Source organism: Mandrillus leucophaeus, unplaced genomic scaffold (assembly GCF_000951045.1).
Source record: "Mandrillus leucophaeus isolate KB7577 unplaced genomic scaffold, Mleu.le_1.0 Scaffold4, whole genome shotgun sequence".
Lineage (NCBI taxonomy): Eukaryota > Metazoa > Chordata > Mammalia > Primates > Cercopithecidae > Mandrillus > Mandrillus leucophaeus.
Genome location: NW_012104253.1, coordinates 2296975 through 2319600, shown reverse-complemented (window position 1 = coordinate 2319600; position 22626 = coordinate 2296975). Strand labels below are relative to the sequence as shown.

Below are 22626 nucleotides of genomic sequence, written 5' to 3'. Positions count from 1 at the left end.
AAAGTTCTGTTTGGTTCTTTTTTCAGTCTGCAGTGTCATTTTAAAATATTTTCCTATTCTCTTGAACACACCATCAAAACTTGTCATAAGAATAGTGAACGCAGCTGTTTTATAGCCTGTGTCAGGTCATACTAGTATCTGAGGTGTTTGTTACATTTTGTTCATGATGTCTTATTTCCTTGTGTACCTGATTTTTTTTTTTTTTTTTTTTTTTGTATATTGGTCATTGTATTCAGATATTTGAAATAAATTGAAACCTAGAATCAAAGTGTCTTGTTCAATAGGGATTTGTTTTTGCTCTGCCAGACACCTGGAGGCACTGCCAATCTAGGAGTGCCTTAAACCACAACACTGGTTTGTTAAATTAACTGACCCAGTTGTTCTGCAATATATCCCACTTACCCCCCTGTGGTTCCTGTAAATGGAAACCTTTTTTTTTGGCTGAAGTACATCAATGGCAATGCTTTATAACTTAGGAGATAGTGTCATTATTGTGAGAGATACATAGCCTCTGGATTATTGTGAGAGATACATAGCCTCTGGTTGCCTATCATCAGAAATGATGCTAAATTTTCAATTTTACTAGTGAATTCAGTTGATGATAGATTGATATCTCTATTGAACAATTATGTATTTCCCTTTACAACTCAAAAAGTACTAGTAATAATCTGCAGTGTATATTTTGGCGTCCTGCCAATGTGTATTCCCTGTCAACCATATGCTAATGTCTTGAACAACAGTTGATAATCCTTTCCTGAGTCAGTAGTTTCACTAGAGAATTCAACATTTACTCTAACATTCTTCTGAAAGCAGTGATTTTTCTTACCAACCAGAGATACTTGGTTATCTTGAAATGGAACTCCTACTGAAAAAGAAGGATAAGCGTAATTCTTTGCCTTTTATTACCAGTTCCCTCTAATGGTGACAGCTGAAGCTTTTTTCTAGCTTTCTCTTTGTTTTAATATCATTGTGGACTAATGTATTATTGTTGATTTCAGTGCGTTTTTGTGTGCTAAAATGATTAGTCTTTGTGGTGTTCAGATGGCATAATTTCAATCACTGAGTGCCACAGTGCTACTGTGGTTTTTTTTACATAGCCTCGTTTATTTTTGATTCCTTGATTTCTGACACAGTGAGATGTCCCTTGGGCTCATTTAGTACCTTCTCTTCCCCAGACTTAAAATCAGCCATTTTTCTTTTTCTTTTTTCTTTTTATCTTTTTTTTTTTTTTTTGGAGACAATCTCGCTGTCTCATCCAGGCTGGAGTACGGTGGTGCGATCTTGGCTCACTGCAGCCTCTACCTGCCACGTTCAAGTGATTCTCCTGCCTCAGCCTCTCAAGTCACTGGAATTACAGGTGTGTGCCACCAAGCCCAGCTAATTTTTGTATTTTTTGTAAATATGGGGTTTCACCATGTTGGCCAGGCCGGTCTCAAACTCCTGACCTCAAGTGATTCACCCACCTCAGCCTCCCAAAGTGCTGAGACTATAGGTATGAGCCACCACACCTGGCCAAATCAGACATTTTTCAAAGAGCCCAGGTTCCTTTCAGTGGTAAATATATTAGCAACCAAAATCTGGGTCAGAGGGATGTTTATTGCTACTGGTCTGACATTACTTTTAAATGCTTTCAGTGGAGGAGCTAGAATATAAATTTTCTGAATTGTACATTCATATTGATATTTTAAATTTAATTTTAACATTATAGTGTTTTTGAAGCAGGTTATTTCCCTGAGCACTTCACGGCGGAAACTGGAGTGCATGGGTGTGGGAACTAGCTGGCCTCTTCAGCACCAGCAGGGGCGAACTCCACTTACTCGCTGCTCCACCCCCTATGGGAGGGGGAGGGCAGGTGAGCTGGTGCAGGAGCCAGGGCGAGCACTTTTGGGCACCAGCAGGAGCAAACCCCATACCAGCCCCATGGCAGCGTCTTCGGGGGTCCCTGTGATCCCTGAAGCCCCAGAGAAAGTATGGCAATACTCTTTTAGCTCTGCCATCCATGGACAACTTAAGTGTTAACAGCTCAGTGGAGGGTCAGTGTGACTACCTTTTACACCCGCACTCATGGCACTCGAGTTGTTGTCCAGCATCCAGGAGGAATGAAGTTGCACGAACGAATTGAAGATGGTAAATGAAGGAGATTTTATTGCCAGTGAAAGTGGCTCTCAGTGGAAAGGGAAGCTAGAAAGGAGACAGAGTGGGAAGGTCATCTTCCCCTGAAGTCTAGCTGTCTCCATCCAGATTCATCTCTGAAGTTACGTCATCAAGCTGTCCCTCTGAAGTCAAGCCACTTCTTTCCAACATCCAACTGTAGTCTGCAATGTCCAGTTGCTTCTCTTCTCTCTGCCAGCTGAGCCTGGGGTTTTTATGGGCACGGGATGGAGGTACGGGGCAAGCCATTGGTGGTTTTGGAAAACGCAACATTCAAGTGAGAAAGCAGGGATGCATGTTCTCACTTTGGGCCAAGGTTCCAGGCTTTTCGGCTTGAGGCTGGGGCCCTCACCGAGGACCTGCCCTCTTCTGCCCAGAACTTCCCTGCCTCCTGTTCTTATCATTTTCACTCATTTCTTGGCTTTTCATAGTTTTATCTCTGTCTTACACTGAAAATGTTGATTTCTGGCATCATTAATATAATTATGGGTATATTCTCTTAAACAGTTCCCCAAAACAATATTGATATTACTGCAAACAGTTGGAACTTTGAATTGACTCATAGTCATTGCAGAAAGAAATGGCTGTTGACTTTATTTATTTATTTATTTTAGAGACAGGGCCATGCGATGTGGCCCAAGCTGGTCTTGAACTCCTGGGCTTAAATGATCCTCCTGCCTCAGCCTCCCAAGTACCTGGGATTACAGGCATGCACCACCATGCCTGGCTACTGTTGGCATTTTTGTTGAGATCCTGTTACATTTTGCAACTATCTGAGGGAGGGCTGGCATCTTGTGATGTTTGCCTCCTCTAAGAGTATGCTGTGACTATTTTCCAAGGCCACTTTCATGTCCTTTATGGCTGTTTTTAAGTTTCCCTTGTAGGTTTTGCATGTCTCCTACTAAGCTAATGCCTAGATAATCAATTATCATTGCTGTTGTAAATGGGGTCTTTTCTTCCATTGTGTCTTCTAGTGATTAGTTGTTTATATGAAGGCTATTGAATTTGGGGGGCTTGCTTTCATAACCTGCTTCCTTACTGAATTACCTGATTGTTTTCATCAGTTTTTCAGTTGATTCTTTTGAATATTCAGGTATTAGAGCATCTACAGATAATTTCACCTCTGTCTATAATTGTAAACTCACATGTCTTTGTCTCCAGTTGAATTTACTAAAAACTTCAGTAAAACAATTTCAGTAAAATGTTACGTAGTGGTGGTGAGAGTGGGCATACTTGTCTTGTTTCTGACATTAGTGGGAATGAAAGGCATTATTTTTAGCAACCGTTTATTATTTCATTCTGTGGATACCCCAGTTTTTCAGCCATTATAAATGATACTGTTCTGTTAATCTTTTGTTACCATTGTTGTTCACATCTTTGAACCTTTCCTTAAACTTGATGAAGGAAATACTGGATCAAAGAGCAGGGATTTTCAAAAACCCTTAATAGATATTGTCTACACACTTTGCAGAGAGTGGCACCACATACTCTCCCCAGAGTGTGTGAACTGCCTGTCCATCATACCTCTCCAATGCTGAGATCATGTAAAAGTTGTAGTTATTTGATAAGTAGAAAAAGGTATTTCATGTTTTTATTTTTTTTAACAGTGAGGTTGAATATAGCCCTCAGACCTGTTCATTGAAATATTATTCTGAATGAATGCCTTCATTTAACATTTTTGGACCAGAAGGTAGAAGGGTTAAATGTTAAATAAAGAGACCCTTTTTTAAAAGATATTTATAGGAGGAGTAAGTTAATCAGGGACTTGTTTTTTTGAGGCCGTTTTTAGAAAAGACAAGACTGGGAGAAGTGAAAGTTATAACGGAATAATGTAAGACTTATTATTGGCTAATTAGAGACCCTGGGGTAAAAGAGTTGCTGAGTATTTGGCCTTTTGTGAAAGAAGTCGTTGCATTATTGTTAGAATTTACTTGAATTGTTTAAAATTGGCTTTTGAATACCAGTTAAATATTTTATATCTCTTGCCTTCCTCTTGTGCAAATACAATACTTCATCCTCATTCAAAGCAGTTTATTTTCTTTTCTGTTTTTTTTTTTTTTTTGTTTTGTTTTGTTTTTTAAGACACTCTGTCTCCCAGGCTGGAGTGCAATGGCATGATTTCAGCTCACTGCAGCCTGGACCTCCCAGACTCAAGCAATCCTCCCAGCTCAGCCTTCTGAGTAGCTGGGACCACAGGTGTGCACCACCATGCACAGCTGATTTTTGTATTTTTAGTAGAGACGGGGTTTCACCATGTTGCCCAGGCTGGTCTCGAACTCCTGGGCTCAAGTGATCCACCCACCTCCGCCTTCCAAAGTGCTAGGATTACAGGCGTGAGCCACTGCACCCTGCCTATTTTCTGATACAATTGAAAGCTTTACCATAAATTTAACTGCTTACAAATGAATTATGCATATATTTACAGGAACTTTGGCTTCTGGCCTGTTAGTTGAAGAATAATAAAAATGGACTGTGCGGAAGCTATCGAGTGCCTGCTGCTCTTCCGGTTGGCTTAGAAAGAGCCAAGCAGGGAACCTCTGTTTTCGTTAGTCTTTTCTTCTCTCACGTTTTGATTTTTGTTTCTTCTCGTGATTACCCCTAGTATCTTGAGGAGAGGACACAGTCCCTGGATTGGTGAGGCAGCACACTGGCCGTCTGTGCTGCTCAAAGCAAGGGGAGGTGTTCAGAGCAATGACCCAAGGTGGCCCTTGCCCTCAGGGAACCAGTGGGCCCAGAGTCACAGTGGTGTTCTAGCTTCAGCCCCTCTAAGCCACAGAGAGGCACCACCAGGGCCGCTCCCTCTTTGGAACACTGGAGAGCCCGTTGCCTGTCAGACAGCCTGAGCCCAGCCAGCCAGCCCAGCCTCTCCAGGGTACCCACTCTCCATGGCCCAGGGGCCACACACATGACCTTGACCGTTACTCTATGGTCAGTCTCAGCTCTCTCTGGGTGGCACCCACAGGGTTTGGTTTCCACATGCCAGCTGTAATCTCAGCTCATTATCACACACAGAGACCACTCCTTGGACATTCCCATCCTCTGTCTGGTCCAGAACCTGCTGCCTCTGCTCCTCAAGTGTTTCCTGAACTGTCCTGGCTCAAGCTGTCCTTATCTAAAAAAAAAAAAAAAACTAAAAAACAGGTAAAATACACATGTTAAAACATATTATTTATTATTTTAACCATTCATAAGTGTACAACTTGGTGGTATTAAATACATTCAAAATGCTGTACACCCATCACCACTATCCATACCCAAAACCTTTTCATCATCCCAACAAAGACTCCATTAAACAGTAAGTTGCTGTCTCCCCATTCTGCTTTCTGTCTCTATAGTTTTGCCCAGGGTAGCAGCCTGTTATAAGCGGAATCGTACAGTATCTGTCCTTCTGTGCCTGGCTTATTTCCCTAAACATAATATCTTCCAGGTCCCCCCACGTTGTAGCATGTGCCAGACCCTCGCTCCCGTTGAAGGCTGATGCCATCCCACTGTGTGGTTGGACCCATTCCGCATATCCCCTCATCAGTGGATGGATGCGTGGGTCGCAGAGCACACCACACACATTCACTCAGTATACGTGTTAACAGTTGTGCGCTGGACTGCCTGGGTCGTCCATTCGGGCATCTGCCAGGGACCCAGGAAACACACAGTGTGTCCCCCGAAGGAATGAAAAGCCCTCCTAGCCCCTCTGCCCTCTTTCTCTGCCCCCTCCATTTTCACAGAGGGTGACCAAAACCTCAGCCAGGCCCACCACTCCCTTCACCTCCCTCCGCCTCAGATTTCCTCTTGGAAAATGAGGCTTCTGACTCACTTGACCTACTGTGTAGGCTCCTAAGGGTGTCAGCAAATTAAAAAAAAAAAAAAAAAACCATTAGCATGAAAGCACTCCGATGTATGCATACTTTTACTTCGCGTTGGTTCCCTACATTCTTAGAACAAGGAAGGAGTGTGAGTACTTGCTTTGGATTGAAAGGTTTTCCAGACTAGCTGTAGGAAGTATGAAAGTAACCAAGGTCTCACACACAGCCCCAGCACTCTGGGTAGATTTCACTTCATCTACTCCACTCGCCTACGCTGAGCTTCCCTGTGGACAAGCTCGTCCGTCCTCTTTAATCACTCCCAGGCCTCGCTCACACAGCAACAAGTGCCTGTCCCTGTGTCCTTGCTGTTGGCAAGCAGAGGTTCCCTGGCAGCCTTTGAACATAGCTGAATGTTAGGTATCTTTGATCTGTCTAAGGAAAAAGTCTATTTTAAACTGTGAAGTGAAGCCCATTTTTTTAGGTCAGATTCTTACCCAACAAAGCATACATCATCCATGCTCATACAGTTTCCAGTTTAAAAAAAAAAAAAATAGTGCTGGCCAGCGCAGTGTCAGTGCACTGTGCTCGTGATGCCACAGTTCTCTAGGTTCAGAACACCAGCCTTCTGTTAATTACGATAAAACGTCTTCACTAAAATAGAAGCATATTTAATTTGCCTTCAAAATTGCTTGGAGAGACTTAAAAAATAAAACCTTCAGCTAAATGATGTAGAAAGGAAAAGTTGAAAGTTTTATTCAGAAATACTACCTAGAAATAAAATCAGTGGGATGTATTTACAGGCAGTTTGTTTCTACGTAAAGAATAAAACAGTGACAGAGGGATCAAAGAATAAAGAATAATTCCTTTTCAAGCCAGGCACAGTGGTGTGCGCCTGATTTCTCAGCTACTCACTAGGCTGAGGAGGGGGAGAATCGTGAGTTCAAGCCCAGCCTGGGCAAAATAGGGAGACGTTGTGTCCAAAAAAAATAAAATAAAATAAAGAATTATTTCTTCATTATTGTCTAGTACATATATTATTGTAGTTATGGCATTTGATGGGAGACCATATTGAGCACTGTGGGCTTGTTGGCCCATTGAGCTGTGGAAGGCATGCTAGGTGGGCTGGGCCCAGCAAAGCGCCCTTCCTTGGTCCTCGCTCAAACCCTTCACAGGCAGCCGCAGCTTCAGGAAAGGTTCAGAACATTGCCGTGAGGCCAGCGTAGAAGGCAGGTAGGCATGTCACAGGTGGTGAGTGGAAGGCGTCCACTCCTTAGCAAGTGCATCATGGGAAGCCTGGAATGCAGTCTGCGTTCAGGGGAGAGGGAAATGCTGTTCTTGGGATGATTTGACGGCATATCCCTCTTAATTATATGCTACCTGGAAGAGGTGTAAAGGGTAGTGAGGTGGTTTTGTAAGATCAGAATTGGGTACGACTGCTTGATTCATTCATTCATTCAGTACATTTGACGCAACGTCTCCATGCCAGCCATTCTCTAGGAGTTGGACCAAGGAAGAGCTTGTGGACCGAGCCACAGACCCGGAGGGAAGAGGAAGCCTGCCTGGATGAGGGTCATCTAAGCAGAGATTGTCCTCAGGTGGCTCTGCTGCATCCCCCTGCGGCAGCTGAAGGGATCTTTCTGTTGGCTGATGGCCTGTCTTTTTCTAGTGGGACAATGCCCACTGCTTCCTGCACTCTGCTCTGATGGCCGGAGCTGCATTTAGGTGTGTCCTGCCTCAGTCCCTCCCAAGCTGTCCCCCTCAACTCAGCATGGAGAGCGCACTCCGTATCTGACGCTGGCTTACCTAAACGTGAGGGGGTAGGGAGATCACATATACGCCCGTTTACAGGTGAGGAAAGGACCAGCAGGTTAGTGAAGGCAGCCCTGCTCCCCATGCTGAGCTCCCCCTGTCTAGCCCCTCCCTGAGCAGGTGATGCAAACATGGCCCAGTGCGAGGGACGTGGTTGCATTATGAGCCTCTTCTGGGTTGCAGTTATTGAGAGTTTGTTTCATCAGTGAGGAAAGTACTCTGGAGACCCAGTTGAACCCTGATAGCTTCAGTGAGCGTACAGTCTCAATGCAAAGGTGATGGGCTTACAGCAGAAGGTCCAGGCAGTTCAAAACTGATTTGAGACGGGGAGTCAACCTCCTCTAATCTATGTTGGTTCCATTTTTCATGCCTCATTTCAGCTAATTTTTGTTTGTGTTTTTTACGTGCCTGATCTCATTTATCCAGATTTCCTTGGTTCAGATTTTCTTGGTTCTCATCACAGCCCTTCCTTTGTTCGTAGCCTGTGCCTAAGAGACAGTATTCATTAAGGGATTCTCCCTGCAGTGACTTAATCTATATCTCTTTGTAAAAATTATTTTTAGGCCAGGTGTGGTGGCTCACGCCTATAATCCCAGCAATTTGGGAGACCAAGACGGGTGGATCCCTTGAGTCTAGGAGTTTGAGACCAGCCCGGACAACCTTGGCCCTACAAAAAATTTAAAAATTAGCCAGCTATGCTGGTGCATACCTGTAGTCCCAGCTACTTGGGAGGCTGAGGTGGGAGGATCACGTGAACTCAGGATGTCAAGGTTTCAGTGAGCTGTGATCATGCCACTGGGTTCCAGGGTGGTAGAGTGAGACCCTGTCTCAAAAAATATATGTATTTTTTTAAATTGTTACTTTTGGCCAGGCATGGTGGCTCATGCCTGTAATCCTGGAACTTTGGGAGGCCGAGACAGGGGAATCACCTGAGCTCAGGAGTTTGAGACCAGCCTGGGCAACATGGCAAAACCCTGTCTCTACTAAAAGTACAAAAAGTTAGCCAGGTGTGATGATGCGTGCCTGTAATCTCAGCTACTCAGGAGGCTGAAGCACAAGAATTGCTTGAACCCAGGAGGCAGAGGTTGCAGTGAGCCAAGATCGTGCCATTGCTTATATAAAATAAAATTGTTACTTTTAATTACTCTGAAAGTAATATGTGCTTGTTTTAGCAATACTGAAAAAAAAACAGGGAAGTTTTAGAAATAAAAAACATCCATATGATCCTACAGCCTTACTGCTGTGGGAATATATCCAAAAGAAAGAAAATGAGTATATCCCGGGGACACCGCACTGCCGTGTTTGTTGCAGCACCACTCACAATAGCCAAGAAATGGAATCAACCTAAGTGTCAATCAGTGGATGAATGACTAAACACCATGTAGGACGTATACACAATGGAATATTATTCAGCTGTAAAAAAGAATAGAAACTTGTCATTTGCAGCAACATGGATGGAACTGGAGGTGATTGTGTTACGTGAACTAAGCCAGGCACAGAGAGACAAATACCATGTGATCTTACTCATGTGGGAGGTGGGGAAAAAAAGTGGATCTCATGGAGGTAGAGAGGAGAATGGTGGTTACCAGAGGCTGGGAAGGGAAGGTAGGGAGAGAAGGTGGTTAAGGGCTACAAAAATTCAGTCAGAAGGAATAAGTTCTAGAATTCAAGAGTACAGTAGCTGATTTGTAGTTAACAATAATTTATTATCTATTTCAAAGTAGCTGGAAGAGAAGAATTGTAATGTTTCCAACACAAAGAAAATATACATGCTGGAGGCGTTAGGTATCCCCGTTCCCCTGACCTGGTCGTGACACACTGTTAACAGGTATCAAAATATCACATGTCCCCTCCAAATATGCACAACTGTTATTTATCAGTTTTAAAAAAGAAAAACTCGTACCCATACCAGCCAGTGATGACACTGTGGATATTTGGGGAGTGATTCTTCCTATGATCATACTATTTCTGATTATACACCGCCTCTTTCACTTATATTTTCATTTTATACATTTATAAGTATTTCTGATGGATGTGGAATATTTCACTAGGTATGTGGGACAATCCCTTTGGCATTAAAGTAGTTTCCAGTATTTTAGAACCATAAATAAAACATGCCCTCAAGAAGAGTCAGATAGTTAGAAATGAAGTTATCAAGGAGAGAAAAGACGTGCACACTGCAAACTATGAAATGTTGCTGAAAGAAACAAAAGAATACACCAGTCAATGGAAAAACATCTCTTGTTTATAGATTGGAAGACTTAATGTTGTTAAGATGTCAATACTACCCAAAGCAATCTACAAATTCAGTGCAATCCCTATCAAAACTTTTACAACATTCTTTTCCAGAAATAGAAAAGTCCATCCTAAGATTCATAGGGAATGTCAAAGAGATAAGCATAGCCAAAGCAATCTTGAAAAAGAAGACCAAAGTTGGAGGACTCACATATCCTGATTTCAAAACTTACAGCAAAGCTACAGTAATCAAGACTGTGTAGTACTGGCATAAAGATGAGCCCAGAAACAAACCCTCACACAGGTGGTCAAATGAGTTTTGATAAGGTTGCCTAGACCATTCAATGGGGAAAACACAGTCTTTTCAACAAATGGTATTGGGAAAACTGGGTACTCACATACAAAAGAATGAAGTGGGACCTGGCCGGGTGCGGTGGCTCATGCCTGCAGTCCCAGCACTTTGGGAGGCTGAGGTGGGCGGATCACGAGGTTAGGAGATAGGGACCATCCTGACCAACATGGTGAAACCCTGTCTGTATTAAAAATACAAAAATTAGCCGGGCGTGGTGGCGGGTGCCTGTAGTCCCAGCTACTCGGGAGGCTGAGGCAGGAGAATCGCTTGAACCTGGGAGGCAGAGATTGCAGTGAGCCGAGATCGCGCCACTGCACACCAGCTTGGTGACACAGCGAGACTCTGTCTCAAAAATAAAAATAAAGAATGAGGTGGGACCCTTACCTTCACAACACATACAAAGATTAGCTCAAAATGGATTAAACACCTAAACCTAAGAGTTAAAACTGTAATGTTTGAGAAGAAAACGTAGGGGAAAGATTCCATGACATTGGATTTGAATGATTTCTTGGCTATGACACCAAAAGCTCAGGCGACAAAAATAAAAATAGATAAATTGGACTACATAAAAATGTAAAACGCCTCTGCATTAAAGGGGCCAGTCAGCAAGAAAAGGCAGGCCACAGAATGGGGGAGATACTCGAAAAATCGTATAACTGATAAGGAGTTAATATCCAGACTATCTAAAGAACTCCTACAACTCAGCAAAACAGCTTGATTTGTTAAATGTGTGAAATACTTAAATAGACATTTCTCCAAAGAATATAACATCTGCCAATGACCAATAAGCACATGAAAAGATCCTCAACATCTCTGTCATTAGGAAAATGAAAATAAAAATTACAGTGAGATACTTGACACCCACTAGGATGGCTACTAATTTAAAAAAAAAAAAAAAAAAGAGCCAAGGCAGGCAGATCACTTGAGCTCAAGAGTTTGAGACCAGCCTGGGCAACATGGTGAAACCCCATCTCTACTAAAAATACAAAAACTAGCCGGGTGTGGTAGCACGTGCCTGTGGTCCCAGCTACTCCGGAGGCTGAGGTGAGAGGATTGCTTGAGCCCAGAGGGTCAAGGCTGCAGTGAGCCAAGATCATGCCACTACACTCCAGCCTGGGTGACAGAGCAAGACCCTCCCTGTCTCTAAAAATAAAACTAGTGCTCGCTTCAGCGCGTATAAACTAAAAATGGAACGGTACAGAGATTAGCACGGCCCCTGCGCAAGGATGACATGCAAATTCGTGAAGCAGTTGCATATTTTTAATAAGTGGTGTTGGGAAAACTGGATATTCATATGCAGAATGAAACTAGACCCCTCTCTCACTGTATACAAAAATCAAATCAAAATTGATTAAAGAAATCTAAGACCTCGGCCGGGTGCAGTGGCTCACACCTGTAATCCCAGCACTTTGGGAGGCTGAGGCGGGTGGATCACGAGGTCAGAAGATGGAGACCATCCTGGCTAACACGGTGAAACCCCATCCCTACTAAAAATTCAAAAAAATTAGCCAGGCATTGTGGCGGGCACCTGTAGTCCCAGCTACTCGGGAGGCTGAGGCAGGAGAATTGCTTGAATCTGGGAGGTGGAGGTTGCAGGTGAGCGGAGATCACATCACTGCACTCCAGCCTGGGCGACAAGAGCAAGACTCCATCTCAAAAAAAAAAAAAAAAAAATTCTGAGACCTCAGACTGTGACACTGCGACAAGAAAACATTGGGGAAAATCTGCAGGATGTTGGTCTAGGCAAAAATTCCTTGAGCAGTACCCCACAAGCACAGGCAACCAAAGCAAACAGGGACAAATGGGATCACATCAGGCTAAAAAGCTTCTGCACAGCAAAGGATGCAATCAATAAAGTGAAGAGACGACCCACAGAATGGGAGAAAATATTTGCAAACTACCCATCTGACAAGGGATTAATAACTAGAATATATAAGGAGCTCAAACAACTATAGGAAAAAAATTAATAATCTGATCAAACGATAGGCAAAAGATTTGAGTAGACATTTCTCAGAAGACAGACAAATGGCAAACAGGCATATGAAAAGGTGCTCAACATCATTGATCATTAGAGAAATGCAAATAAAAACCACAATGAGATACTATCTCATACCAGTTAAAATGGCTTATCCAAAAGACAAGCAATAACAAATGCTGGAGAGGATGTGGGGAAAAGGGAACCCTCGTACTCTGTTGTTAGGAATGTAAATTAGTACAACCACTATAAAGAACAGTTTGGATGTTGCTTAAAAAAGTAAAATTGAGCTATCATATGTTCAGCAGTCCCACTGCTGGGCACATACCCCAAAGAAAGAAAATCAGTATATCAAAGAGATATCTGCACTCCTATGTTTGTCACAGCACTGTTGACAATAGCTAAGTGTCCATCAACAGATGAATGAATAAAAAAAATATGGTATATATACACAATGGAGTACTATTCAGCCATGAAAAAGAATGAGATCCAGTCATTTGCAACAACATGGATGGAACTGGAGATCTTTATGTTAAGTGAAATAAGCCAAGTACAGAAAGACAAACATCACATGTTCTCACATATTAATGGGATCTAAAAATCAAAACAATTGAACTCACGGACAGAGACAGTAGAAGAATGGTTACCAGAGACTGGGAGGGGTAGTGGGGAGGGGGATGGTCAATGGGTACAAAAAAAGTTAGAATAAATAAGACCCACTTGATAGCACAACAGGGTGATTATAGTCAACAATAACTTAATTGTACATTTTAAAATAATATTAAGAATGTAATTGGATTGTTTGTAACTCAAAGGATAAATGCTTGAGGGGATGAATACCCCATTCCCATTCTCCATGATATGCTTATTTCACATTGGATGCCTGTATCAAAACATCTCATGTGTCTCTTAAATATATACACCTACTACGTACCCACAGAAACTAAAAATAAGTTTTAAAAAGTAAGTGTTAATGTCCTCATGGAGAAATTGGAACCGCTGCTGTGTACTGTTTTTTGTTTTTTAGGGTTGGTTGGTTTGTTTGAGACAGAGTCTGGCTCTATCACCCAGGCCGGAGTGCAGTGATATGATCTTGGCTCACTGCAAACTCTGCCTCCCGGGTTCACGCCATTCTCCTGCCTCAGCCTCCCGAGTAGCTGGGACTACAGGCACACACCACCAGGCCCGGCTAATTTTTGTACTTTCAGTAGAGATGGGGTTTTGCCATGTTGGCCAGGCTGGTCTCGAACTCTTGTCCTCAAGCGATCTGCCTGCCTCAGCCTCCCAAAGAAAGTGCTGGGATTACAGGTGTGAGCCACCACGCCCGGCCCTGTGCACTGTCAGTGGGAATGTGAAATGGTGCAGCCACTGTGGAAAACAATATGGCAGTTCTTCCAAATATTACACATATACCTTGCAACTATGTATCGCTATTATGCATCAATTAAAAATAAATAAAAAATAGAATGGGAAAAAAATAAAAATAGAACTGCCATATGATCCAGCAATTTCATTTCTTGGGTATACACCCAAAATAACTGAAAACAGAGGCATGAGCAGATACTTGTAGCCCCATGTTCGTGGCAGCATTATTCACAGTTGACGAAAGGTGGAAGCAACCTAAGTGTCGGTAAACAGAAGAGTAAATAAACAACTTCAGTGTGTGCCAGTGGAATGTCACTCAGCCCTGTAACGGAAAGAAATTCTAGCACTTGCTACAACATGGATGAACCTCGCAGACATTATGCTAAGTGAAGTAAGCCAGTCCCAAAAGGACAAACGCTATAAGATCCCCTTATGTGAAGTACCAAGAGTAGACAAGTTCATAGAGACTGAAAATAGAGTGATGGTTGCCAGCACTGGAAGGAGGGGGAATGGAAGGTTCCTGTTTAATGGGGACAGAGTGTCCGTTTTGCAAGATGAAGAGTTATGTGGATGGATGGTAGTGAGGGTTGCAACACACTGTGAATGTGCTTAATGCCACTGAACTGTATGCTGAAAACAGGTAAGATGGTAAATTCTGCGTTGATGTGTATTTTAGCACAATTTTTTTATTTTTTTGTTTTTATTTTACTTTAAGTCCTGGGGTACATGTGCAGAACGTGCAGGTTTGTTACATAGGTATACATGTGCCATGGTGGTTTGCTGCACCTATCAATCCGTCATCTAGGTTTTAAGCCCCACATGCATTAGATATTTGTCCAAATGCTCTCCCATCCCTTGCCTCCCACCCCCCAACAGGCCCTGGTGTGTAGTGTTCCCCTCCCTGTGTCCATGTGTTCTCCTTGTTCACTTCCCACTTATGAGTGAGAACATGCAGTGTTTGGTTTTCTGTTCCTGTGTTAGCTTGCTGAGAATGATGGCTTCCAGTTTCATCCATGTCTCTACAAAAGACACGAACTCATTCTTTTTTATGGCTGCATAGTATTCCATGGTGTGTATGTGCCACATTTTCTTTATCCAGTCTATCATTAATGGGCATTTGGCTTGGTTCCAAGTCTTTGCTGTTGTAAATAGTGGCACAATTTTTAGACGATTGTTTTTTAATCCATTATAATATTATTAAGTCCTTGTATTTATAGCATTTTATTTCCTTTTGCTTGCTTTTGGAGAGAACATACAGAAATTTGTGATTTTAAGGCCGGGCATGGTGGCTCACACCTGCAATCCCAGCACTTTGGGAGGCTGAGGCTGGAGGATCACTTGAGCCCAGGAGTTAAAGACTACTCTGGGCAACATAGTAGAGACCTCATCTCTATTGAAAATGAAAAAAATGAGCAGGTGTGGTGACACAAGCCTGTGGTCCCGACTCTGCAGGAGGCTGAGGCAGGAGGATCACTTGGGCCCACAAGGTCGAGGCTGCAGTGAGCAGAGATCATACCACTTCACTCCAGCCTGGGTGACAGAGCAAGACCCTGCCTCCAAAAAAACAAACCACAGAAATTTGTCATTTTTAATATGAGCAGTCTTCCTCAGGGGTTTGTTCAGAAGTATTTAAATGTTCTTTTTTTGCTTGAGAATTGATTATTCACTTTCCCTTTCTTCTAAAAGTTATAGGGATTTGGGGGGGGTGGTTTTGATTGATTTTTATTTAACTGTTTAAGCCATCTCAAATTTTATTTTGGTGTGATGTGAAAACACTTTGACTTTTTTCTGCATGTAGTTAATCAGTTGTCTGCCCCAAGATTGCCAAGCAATTATCTAATTCTTCCCCTTCCACTGATTTGAGATACACTCTTTATTATATTACATTTGTGTCAATATATTTCTCAGTTTGGGGCTGTGGCTTCTGTTCCATTAATCTGCCTCTTTTGCCCCATCACACTGTCATTAATTCATACAGCTTTACAGTTGGTAGGACTAGCCTTTCTCATTAGTAGTGTTCTCATTCTTCTTGTTCTTTTATTTTTTGCAGGCGAACTTTCGAATACTTTTGCTAAGTACCTGGAAAAATAGAGGCCCACCAGAATTTTAATTGGAAATACTTTAAACCTGTAGATCAGTTTGGGGGAAAATTATCAGCGTAGCTGCAGTATTTATATTTTTATATTTCCAATTCAGAAGTATACCTTACCTTTATTCAAGTCTTCTTTTCTTCCCTCATATTATTTGTTTATTTATTTCTATCTTAGAGTCTGTTTTATCAGTGATGGCCAGATCAGCCTTGGAATTCTTTAAAGAACTACTTACATGCATAGGGTTTCAAAAGAGCATGGGGTAAATCACTAATAAAGGTGAGATCCTTTGATCTGAGATCATTAGGAAAAATACATCAAAAAGTGTCTTCACTTTCTTTGACTGCTATTCCGTATATTAGATATAAAGCTCTTAGGAGCCTTTCCCCCTTATTTCTGTATTCCCACTCATCAGCACAGTCATAGGCTAGGCACATTTTTTTCATCTTATCTCATATGAAATATTAAATCATTGGTGAGCAGGTCTCTGTCTCTTTAAAGCCCAGATCTTCAATAAGCATCTGCTCCTGGGCTCCTTCCTGAGCCACTGAACGCCTTGTTCCTAATTGTGTCTGAGTTCATCTGGCATCACTCGGAGGAGGAGGAGGAGGCTGGGGTATGTGGCAGTGAGAGCCATCAACACTGCTTCGTAGTGGTCGTTGGTGATCGGTGGCCGTCCCCTCCAGACAGACAACCCACAGGTCAGCAGTGAAGGCCCAGAGGCAAGAGGGCAGCTAAGATCTAAACTCCTGTTACCCAACTGAAAGCACGTGCTCTTTTTTAAAAAAAAAATTAATTCTGCTGTTCAGATAGCAGCGAAGCCAGGGCAGGTGTGAGGCCAGCAGGCTGCTCAGGTGGTGTGTGCGTGCCCAGTGCCCACATGTGTCAGAAATCACATCATCTCCTGGCCAGCTATGGAATCCAGCAGTGTCTTGTCAGCTCTGGGGAAAGAGGGGGAAGAGAGGGATTTGGTTTGCTTTTATCTATTTATTTATTTTAATTGCTATTGATACACACAATAAAAGCTACATTCTTGCGAGGGAGGACTTGATTAGCAGCCCTGAAGGGTGGTGGCAGGTCCCTTACTCATTGGATGTACCTGGCGCTAAACCCTCAGCTGGAACTGCGAGCCCTAGCTATGTCTCAGGTGTTTCTTACTCTACTATGAATTATGTTTAGGAACTAAAGGGCTTTTGTATCGTTCACAGTGGGGGAAAAGAGCAGAGGAGTTGTGTGAGAGACTATTAAAAATGAGGAGCCATAGTTTGGACAAAGTTTCTTGTTGGTGTGAAGAAAGGAGGAATTTTTTTCAGTTCTACCTGCCAAAGAGGCTTTTCTTATAGTTTGTTTTCATTTGGAACTACTAACAACACTGATTTTTGTAGGGAATCATCTCACCGCACCCCCTCATGGGATCCTGCAATACTCCAATTCAGAAATAATGTTTTTCTCCTTGGAATAGCTTTTTATATTAAGCTTATTTGAAGATAGAAAACTAAGATCTGAATAGTAGCTTTTAATAGCCCCATAAAAATAAGTGAAATATCTTTAAGTTTAAATTTGAACAATATCTAAAACTTAAAAAGTATTTAATATGTCAGCATCTTTGCAATACAAAAATAAACACACTGAATTTCATTTTATGCCTTTTTACTCCCAAGGCCAGGTGATACAAATATTTCAATTTGTGTCACTTTCTAGCTATGGAATTTATAAAACAGCTTTCATTTTCTATGTAAGTTTTTAAGCTTAATTTTTTTCAGGAAAAAATAGATCTCAAGAAAAAAAGTGTTTGGGATCATAAGTTAATAACTTGTCCTATTGGTAAAGGAAGTTGAATAAGAGTCCAAACTAATGGTTAGAATTGTGTAATATTTGATTAGCGATTTGTTAAAAAACAACGAAACAAAACAAACACTGAGTTGCCAGAATCCTACCTAAGATGCAGACATTAATTGGAACTAGCAAGTCGAAGTTGCACAGGTGGGTATAAAATGAATCTGGGATCCCTAACTGGGAAATGCTGAAGTTCACGCAGACGTATACACACACTTTTTTTTTTTTTTTTTTTTTTGGTAGCTCCCTCGGAATCATTTGTTTACAGTCTGGCCAGGGTTGTGGCCTCCAGTACTTCCCCTAAGAGATGGGACCTTTGCCTAAAAGTTACTGAGAAACGAAGGCTGCAGAAAGCCGGAAAATGTCCAAGCTTTTAATGCACACTGACAGCCAAACAGAACGCTCTTTCCGTTTGCAGTTTTTTTTAGTGTCATTTTAAGTTGCAGCTTCCGGCCAATCAGCGCGCTTCATGCCTGCTGACATCACGAACCAGCCAGTTCCCTCCAGCTGCAGAGAGCTTCAGTTTGCCTTTTTTTTTTAAACTAAAATGGAGGCTGGTTTCTTGCCTTAAGGAGCCCATTGCCTTTCCCGCTGAAGTCTAGATGTTGACATGTAATAAAGCGGGCAGCAGGATGGTGGTGGATGCGGCCAACTCCAATGGGCCTTTCCAGCCCGTGGCCCTTCTCCATATTCGAGGTAAGTTATTGTGTGTTTCACTGAATCGGAACCTTCCGTGGGTAGTTAATAAATGGCTATTGTGCTTCAGATAAGAAAAGCAGGAAGTCCTTTCTAGCAGAATTCCCCCCATTTCGCTGCAGACTGAAGCAGAGGAGGTTGGGTGTGTCACTGCAGTTTGGCATTTTACGAACTACTTACAGAATTTGAGGCTTGAAAGAGGCCTTGCATGCATAGTTCAAAGCTGGTTTTTCTGCTTTCTGCTCGCTCTCCCATCCCCCTTTCAAAGCTGTGCTGATGTCAAAGGATGTGAAGTCACTGCCCAGGGAAGGTATTGGGTGGGGGTAGGAAGGAGAGGCGGGCCCGTCGCGCCTGGCCAAGTTGTCCGTACGCAGAGTTTCTGTTACATCTGTGTTGCTTAATGCTGCAAAGGTTTTGTCGAGGACACATCTCAGAATTAAAGATGAATTGCAGTCAGAAAATATGCACAATGAATTGGAAAAGAACTTCCTTTAAAAGGATTGTTTTCATTCTTGCCGTGGAGCCTGAGAGAGAAATATGCTCCACTTTGAAATACTGAGATCTGTCCTGGGTCATTGTTTTTGAAATGTTAACGTTTTCGTGGAATATTAGGAAATATTTTGCATTTAAATAGGCTCTGTATTGCCATTTGACTTTTAAAATGTTAAATGGCAACAAGTTTTCAAGGTATATGGAGATCACTATTAATAATTACAGTTTGCCTCTTTTTATGCATATTTTGGTTTCAGAACTGAGGCTAAAAGCACAGCTACTCTAGTAATTAATAGTGGTTATATTGAACCACAGGCATCAGGGTAGTAGCCTACTTATTCATGGTATTTTAAGATCTATGAATTTTTTTGGTCATAATTGAGTGAAATAGAAAAATGATTTTAAGTTTCATCAGATCACTTTAGAATTTATAGTATCAGAGCTGTGCCCCAACAAAACTGTTTCTCAGAATCTCTTTTAAGGATTAAGGACATGTTTAAGGAAGGGTGGGAGCAAGATTTCTAGGTGACTAATAATCTCTCTGACTAAAATGCCAGACCAGACTTTTCAGATCGCAGGGTGTACCAGGCACATGCATACCCAATCTACTGGAATAAAATGGGTGGTGCTTTTCTCTCCACACCATCTTTCATGAAGGTGGAAACCAGCATTCAATGACCACATTATAGGGCAGGCTGTGAATTTATTGTTTTTGTAGTGCACCTAGTAAAAAGCAAAGGTTGCCTATAGGTAACATTCAGGTATTTTAGCTGCAAGAACCAAATGGGCAAGAATAAAATGTAATTGTTTGGATTTAAGTTAAATAGTTTTTGTTTGTTTTTTGGGAGACAGGGTCTCACTCTGTCACCCAGGCTGGAGTACAGTGGTATGATCACAGCTTACTGCAGCCTCCACCTCCCGAGCTCCGCTGATTTCTCCCACCTCAGTTTCCTGAGTAGCTGAGACTTCAGGCACGCACCACCATGTCCAGCTAATTTTTTAATATTTTTTGTAGAGATGGGGTTTCGCCATGTTGCCCGGGTTGGTCTCGAACTCCTGGGCCCAAGCGATCCTCCCACCTCGGCCTCCCAAAGTGCTGGGATTACAGGTAAGAGCCACTGTACCCTGCCAAGTTAGTTCTTAAAAACGAACTAGTTAGCAGTAAGATAAACTGACTGCATATAAAATGTAAATTTTTATACTTTTAAGGTATCCACTTACAAATAACATAAATCTTTTTGGTTTGAGTTTTCTGGTTTTTATTAGATGCCTAATATACTACTCAGTTTTTGAATTATGAACTTATTCTGAAATAGAATCATGTGTTGTATCTTGAACCACATTGATTTTCTTTCTTTTTTTTTTTTTTTAATTCCAAGACCTTATTATGGTCAGTTTGGATTTGTTGCTGTTGGTTGGGTAGTTTGTTGCTTGCTATATAATTGTGGAGGGAAAAAGTAGTGAAATGTATTAGCCTGAAAGAGACTTGGGTTTTTGATAACCTTTGGAGACCTAAAACTAACTTCTGACTCAAACAGTGGGGGTGATTTCTAACTTCAAAATTTGAAGAACGCTTGACTTACTCATAAAGACTTTGTGCAGCAAGCATGTTAATGTGAGACTTAGCAAAATTTGATTTATTTATTGGGCCTTAGAGTCTTAGCTTAACATCCATTGAGCAGCTCCTGTGTGCCAAGTGCTGAGGATCATTGAAGTGATTAAGTCGCAGCCCCTGTCCCAAAGGAGCGAATGGTTACATGGAGAGGCCCAGCATAGGAGCTCTGCTACGAGAGGGCTAGAGCAAGAACGCACCGGCAGGGTGCCGGGGAGAGCAGGGGCTGGTGTTGTGATGCGGGGAGCAGAAGGAACCGAGGAGGGCTGCGCCCTGGGCTACCCTGCCCACGCGGATGGGGCAGGGATGCACTGTCCTTCCCGTTTATTTAGGGAGGAGGGGTCTTTCCCACTGAAGGAGAAATAACTTACCCAAGGTTACACAGCCTAGAGGTGGTGGAGCCAGAATCCAAACCCAGATTGTTGTGTTGTTTCGTTTTGAATCTTTTTTAAAAAATCATTTTAAAATAGGAATGTTGGCTGCTTGAAGAATATTTTGCTACAGGATTACAATAGTGGTATTTTCCCCAATGCCTTATCATTTATTTGGCTCAGTGGCCTCTTTTTGTGTAACAGTTTTGTACCTTGGGCTCATTTCTTAATCATTTTACAAATATTGATTGATCCATACCACATGCCAGGCAGGGTTCTAATGTGGATATGAGCAGGGGCTATGGCCCAGCTTTCCCAGTTTACCATCCACCGGGGTGGGGACCAAGTAAGCAAGTAACCTGACTTGTTGTCACGATCGCTTTGACCGTTACTGTCTACCAAGTAGTCTGGAGTTTGCGATTAAAATGGCGAATTTGCGTAACCTAATAAGTTCAAGTGTGAAAGGGACATATTTTTGAGGGTTAGTGTAAGGCCTTCTGTCTGTAGAAGGAGAGTCACCTGGAACTTGATGACTGTGAATGTGGCTTGGTGACGTCAATCCTTACCCTCAGCTGTGTCCAGGAGACCTGCCTGCTGTGGTGGAAACGTTCTGTGCTGTCCTCTGCAGCAGCCCCTGGTCAACTGCGACTGCTGAGCACGTGACATGTACAGCTGAGAAAGTGAATTTGTTACTGTAGTTATTGTAAATGTAAGTGGACACACATATCTAGTGGCTACGATATTGGACAGCACAGTCCTAGACTGGAATTGTTCAACTTTTTTTGGAAAAGGGCCAGATTGTAAATAGTTCTGGCTTTGTGGGTGAAAGTAGCCATAGACAGTAAATGAATAGGCCTAACTGTGGTCCAATAAAGCTTTATTGACAAACAGGTGACAGGCTGGATTTGGCCCATGGGCCATAGTTCACCCACCCTGTTCTAGACTGCTCTTCGACTTTTGGAATTGCCTGTTAAGGATAGGAAAGCATGTTTCCTGCAGGCCTTCGGTCTAGTGCCTCCTCCCTATGCTGGGAAGCTGAGCCAGCTGTGATGCTGTGAGGCGTGGTGGGCGGGCCCGCTTCCCACCCTGCAGCGCATGCTCACTTCAGGGGCCAGGTTTAAGGCAGTGACAGCCAAGCCAGAAGGATGGTAATGGCCAGAGAGGAATCACACAGTTTTGAGCCTTTTCCAGCTGGCCTTTATTCTGGGCTTCAAGAATGTTATTAACTGCTCTCATCTTGTTCTAGTCATTAGCAAACTTATCCAGTGGATGAGTCTGTCTTTGAAAGACTCAGGAGTAGCTCCAGCCTGGTGGGATGTTGGAGAACAAATCATTCTTTTGATGTAAACCCATTTTTTCTTGGGAAGTGGAGGTCTAATGGAAAAGTTTATTTTCTCACAAGTACTTCCTGAGTCACCAGTTTGCTGAAGGTCTTCACCTTTCCAATAAAAATTCATTTAAAAACATGCAAGAAGCAAGCATAGAACTCAAACCCCATGGTTTTCATTTCCTGCTGCACTAAATCTGGTGACTTAACCTATATTAATAATAATAACAATAGCTATTATACACAGTGCACATGGGTTACTAAATTAGTAACACACCTGCATGGTGTGAAGTCAGTAAGTCCTAGTGAGAATGGGTGCCCCTTGTTATCTTTATTCCCTAAAATTAGGAAGGAAAAATGTTTGAATGATGACTAAACAGATTCTTCAAATGATTAAACCGGTGATTCTCTGAACGGTGCCTCAGCTCAAGATTTTTGCTGCACAAACCTGTATGTACTATGTAACTGTAGCTCCCTGCAAAGTGACCTTATAGAAATACAGCCTTAACCTTAAA

At 42.3% G+C, this 22626-nt stretch overlaps 1 protein-coding gene across 3 annotated transcripts in view; it reads left to right on the top strand.

The window, feature by feature from the left end:
- PPP2R5C (protein phosphatase 2, regulatory subunit B', gamma) overlaps positions 1-22626 on the top strand; it is a 180740-nt gene that overhangs the window by 35770 nt on the left and 122344 nt on the right. For 2 of the 3 annotated variants that reach the window (XM_011991615.1, XM_011991614.1), the window contains exon 1: positions 18078-18309. The exons of the other annotated variant lie outside the window; for it this stretch is intronic. In XM_011991615.1, the coding sequence (XP_011847005.1) occupies positions 18216-18309 (94 nt within the window). In that variant the 5' untranslated portion in view covers positions 18078-18215. Of the gene's footprint in view, positions 1-18077; positions 18310-22626 lie in introns of those variants that run through there. 3 annotated transcript variants of the gene reach the window in all.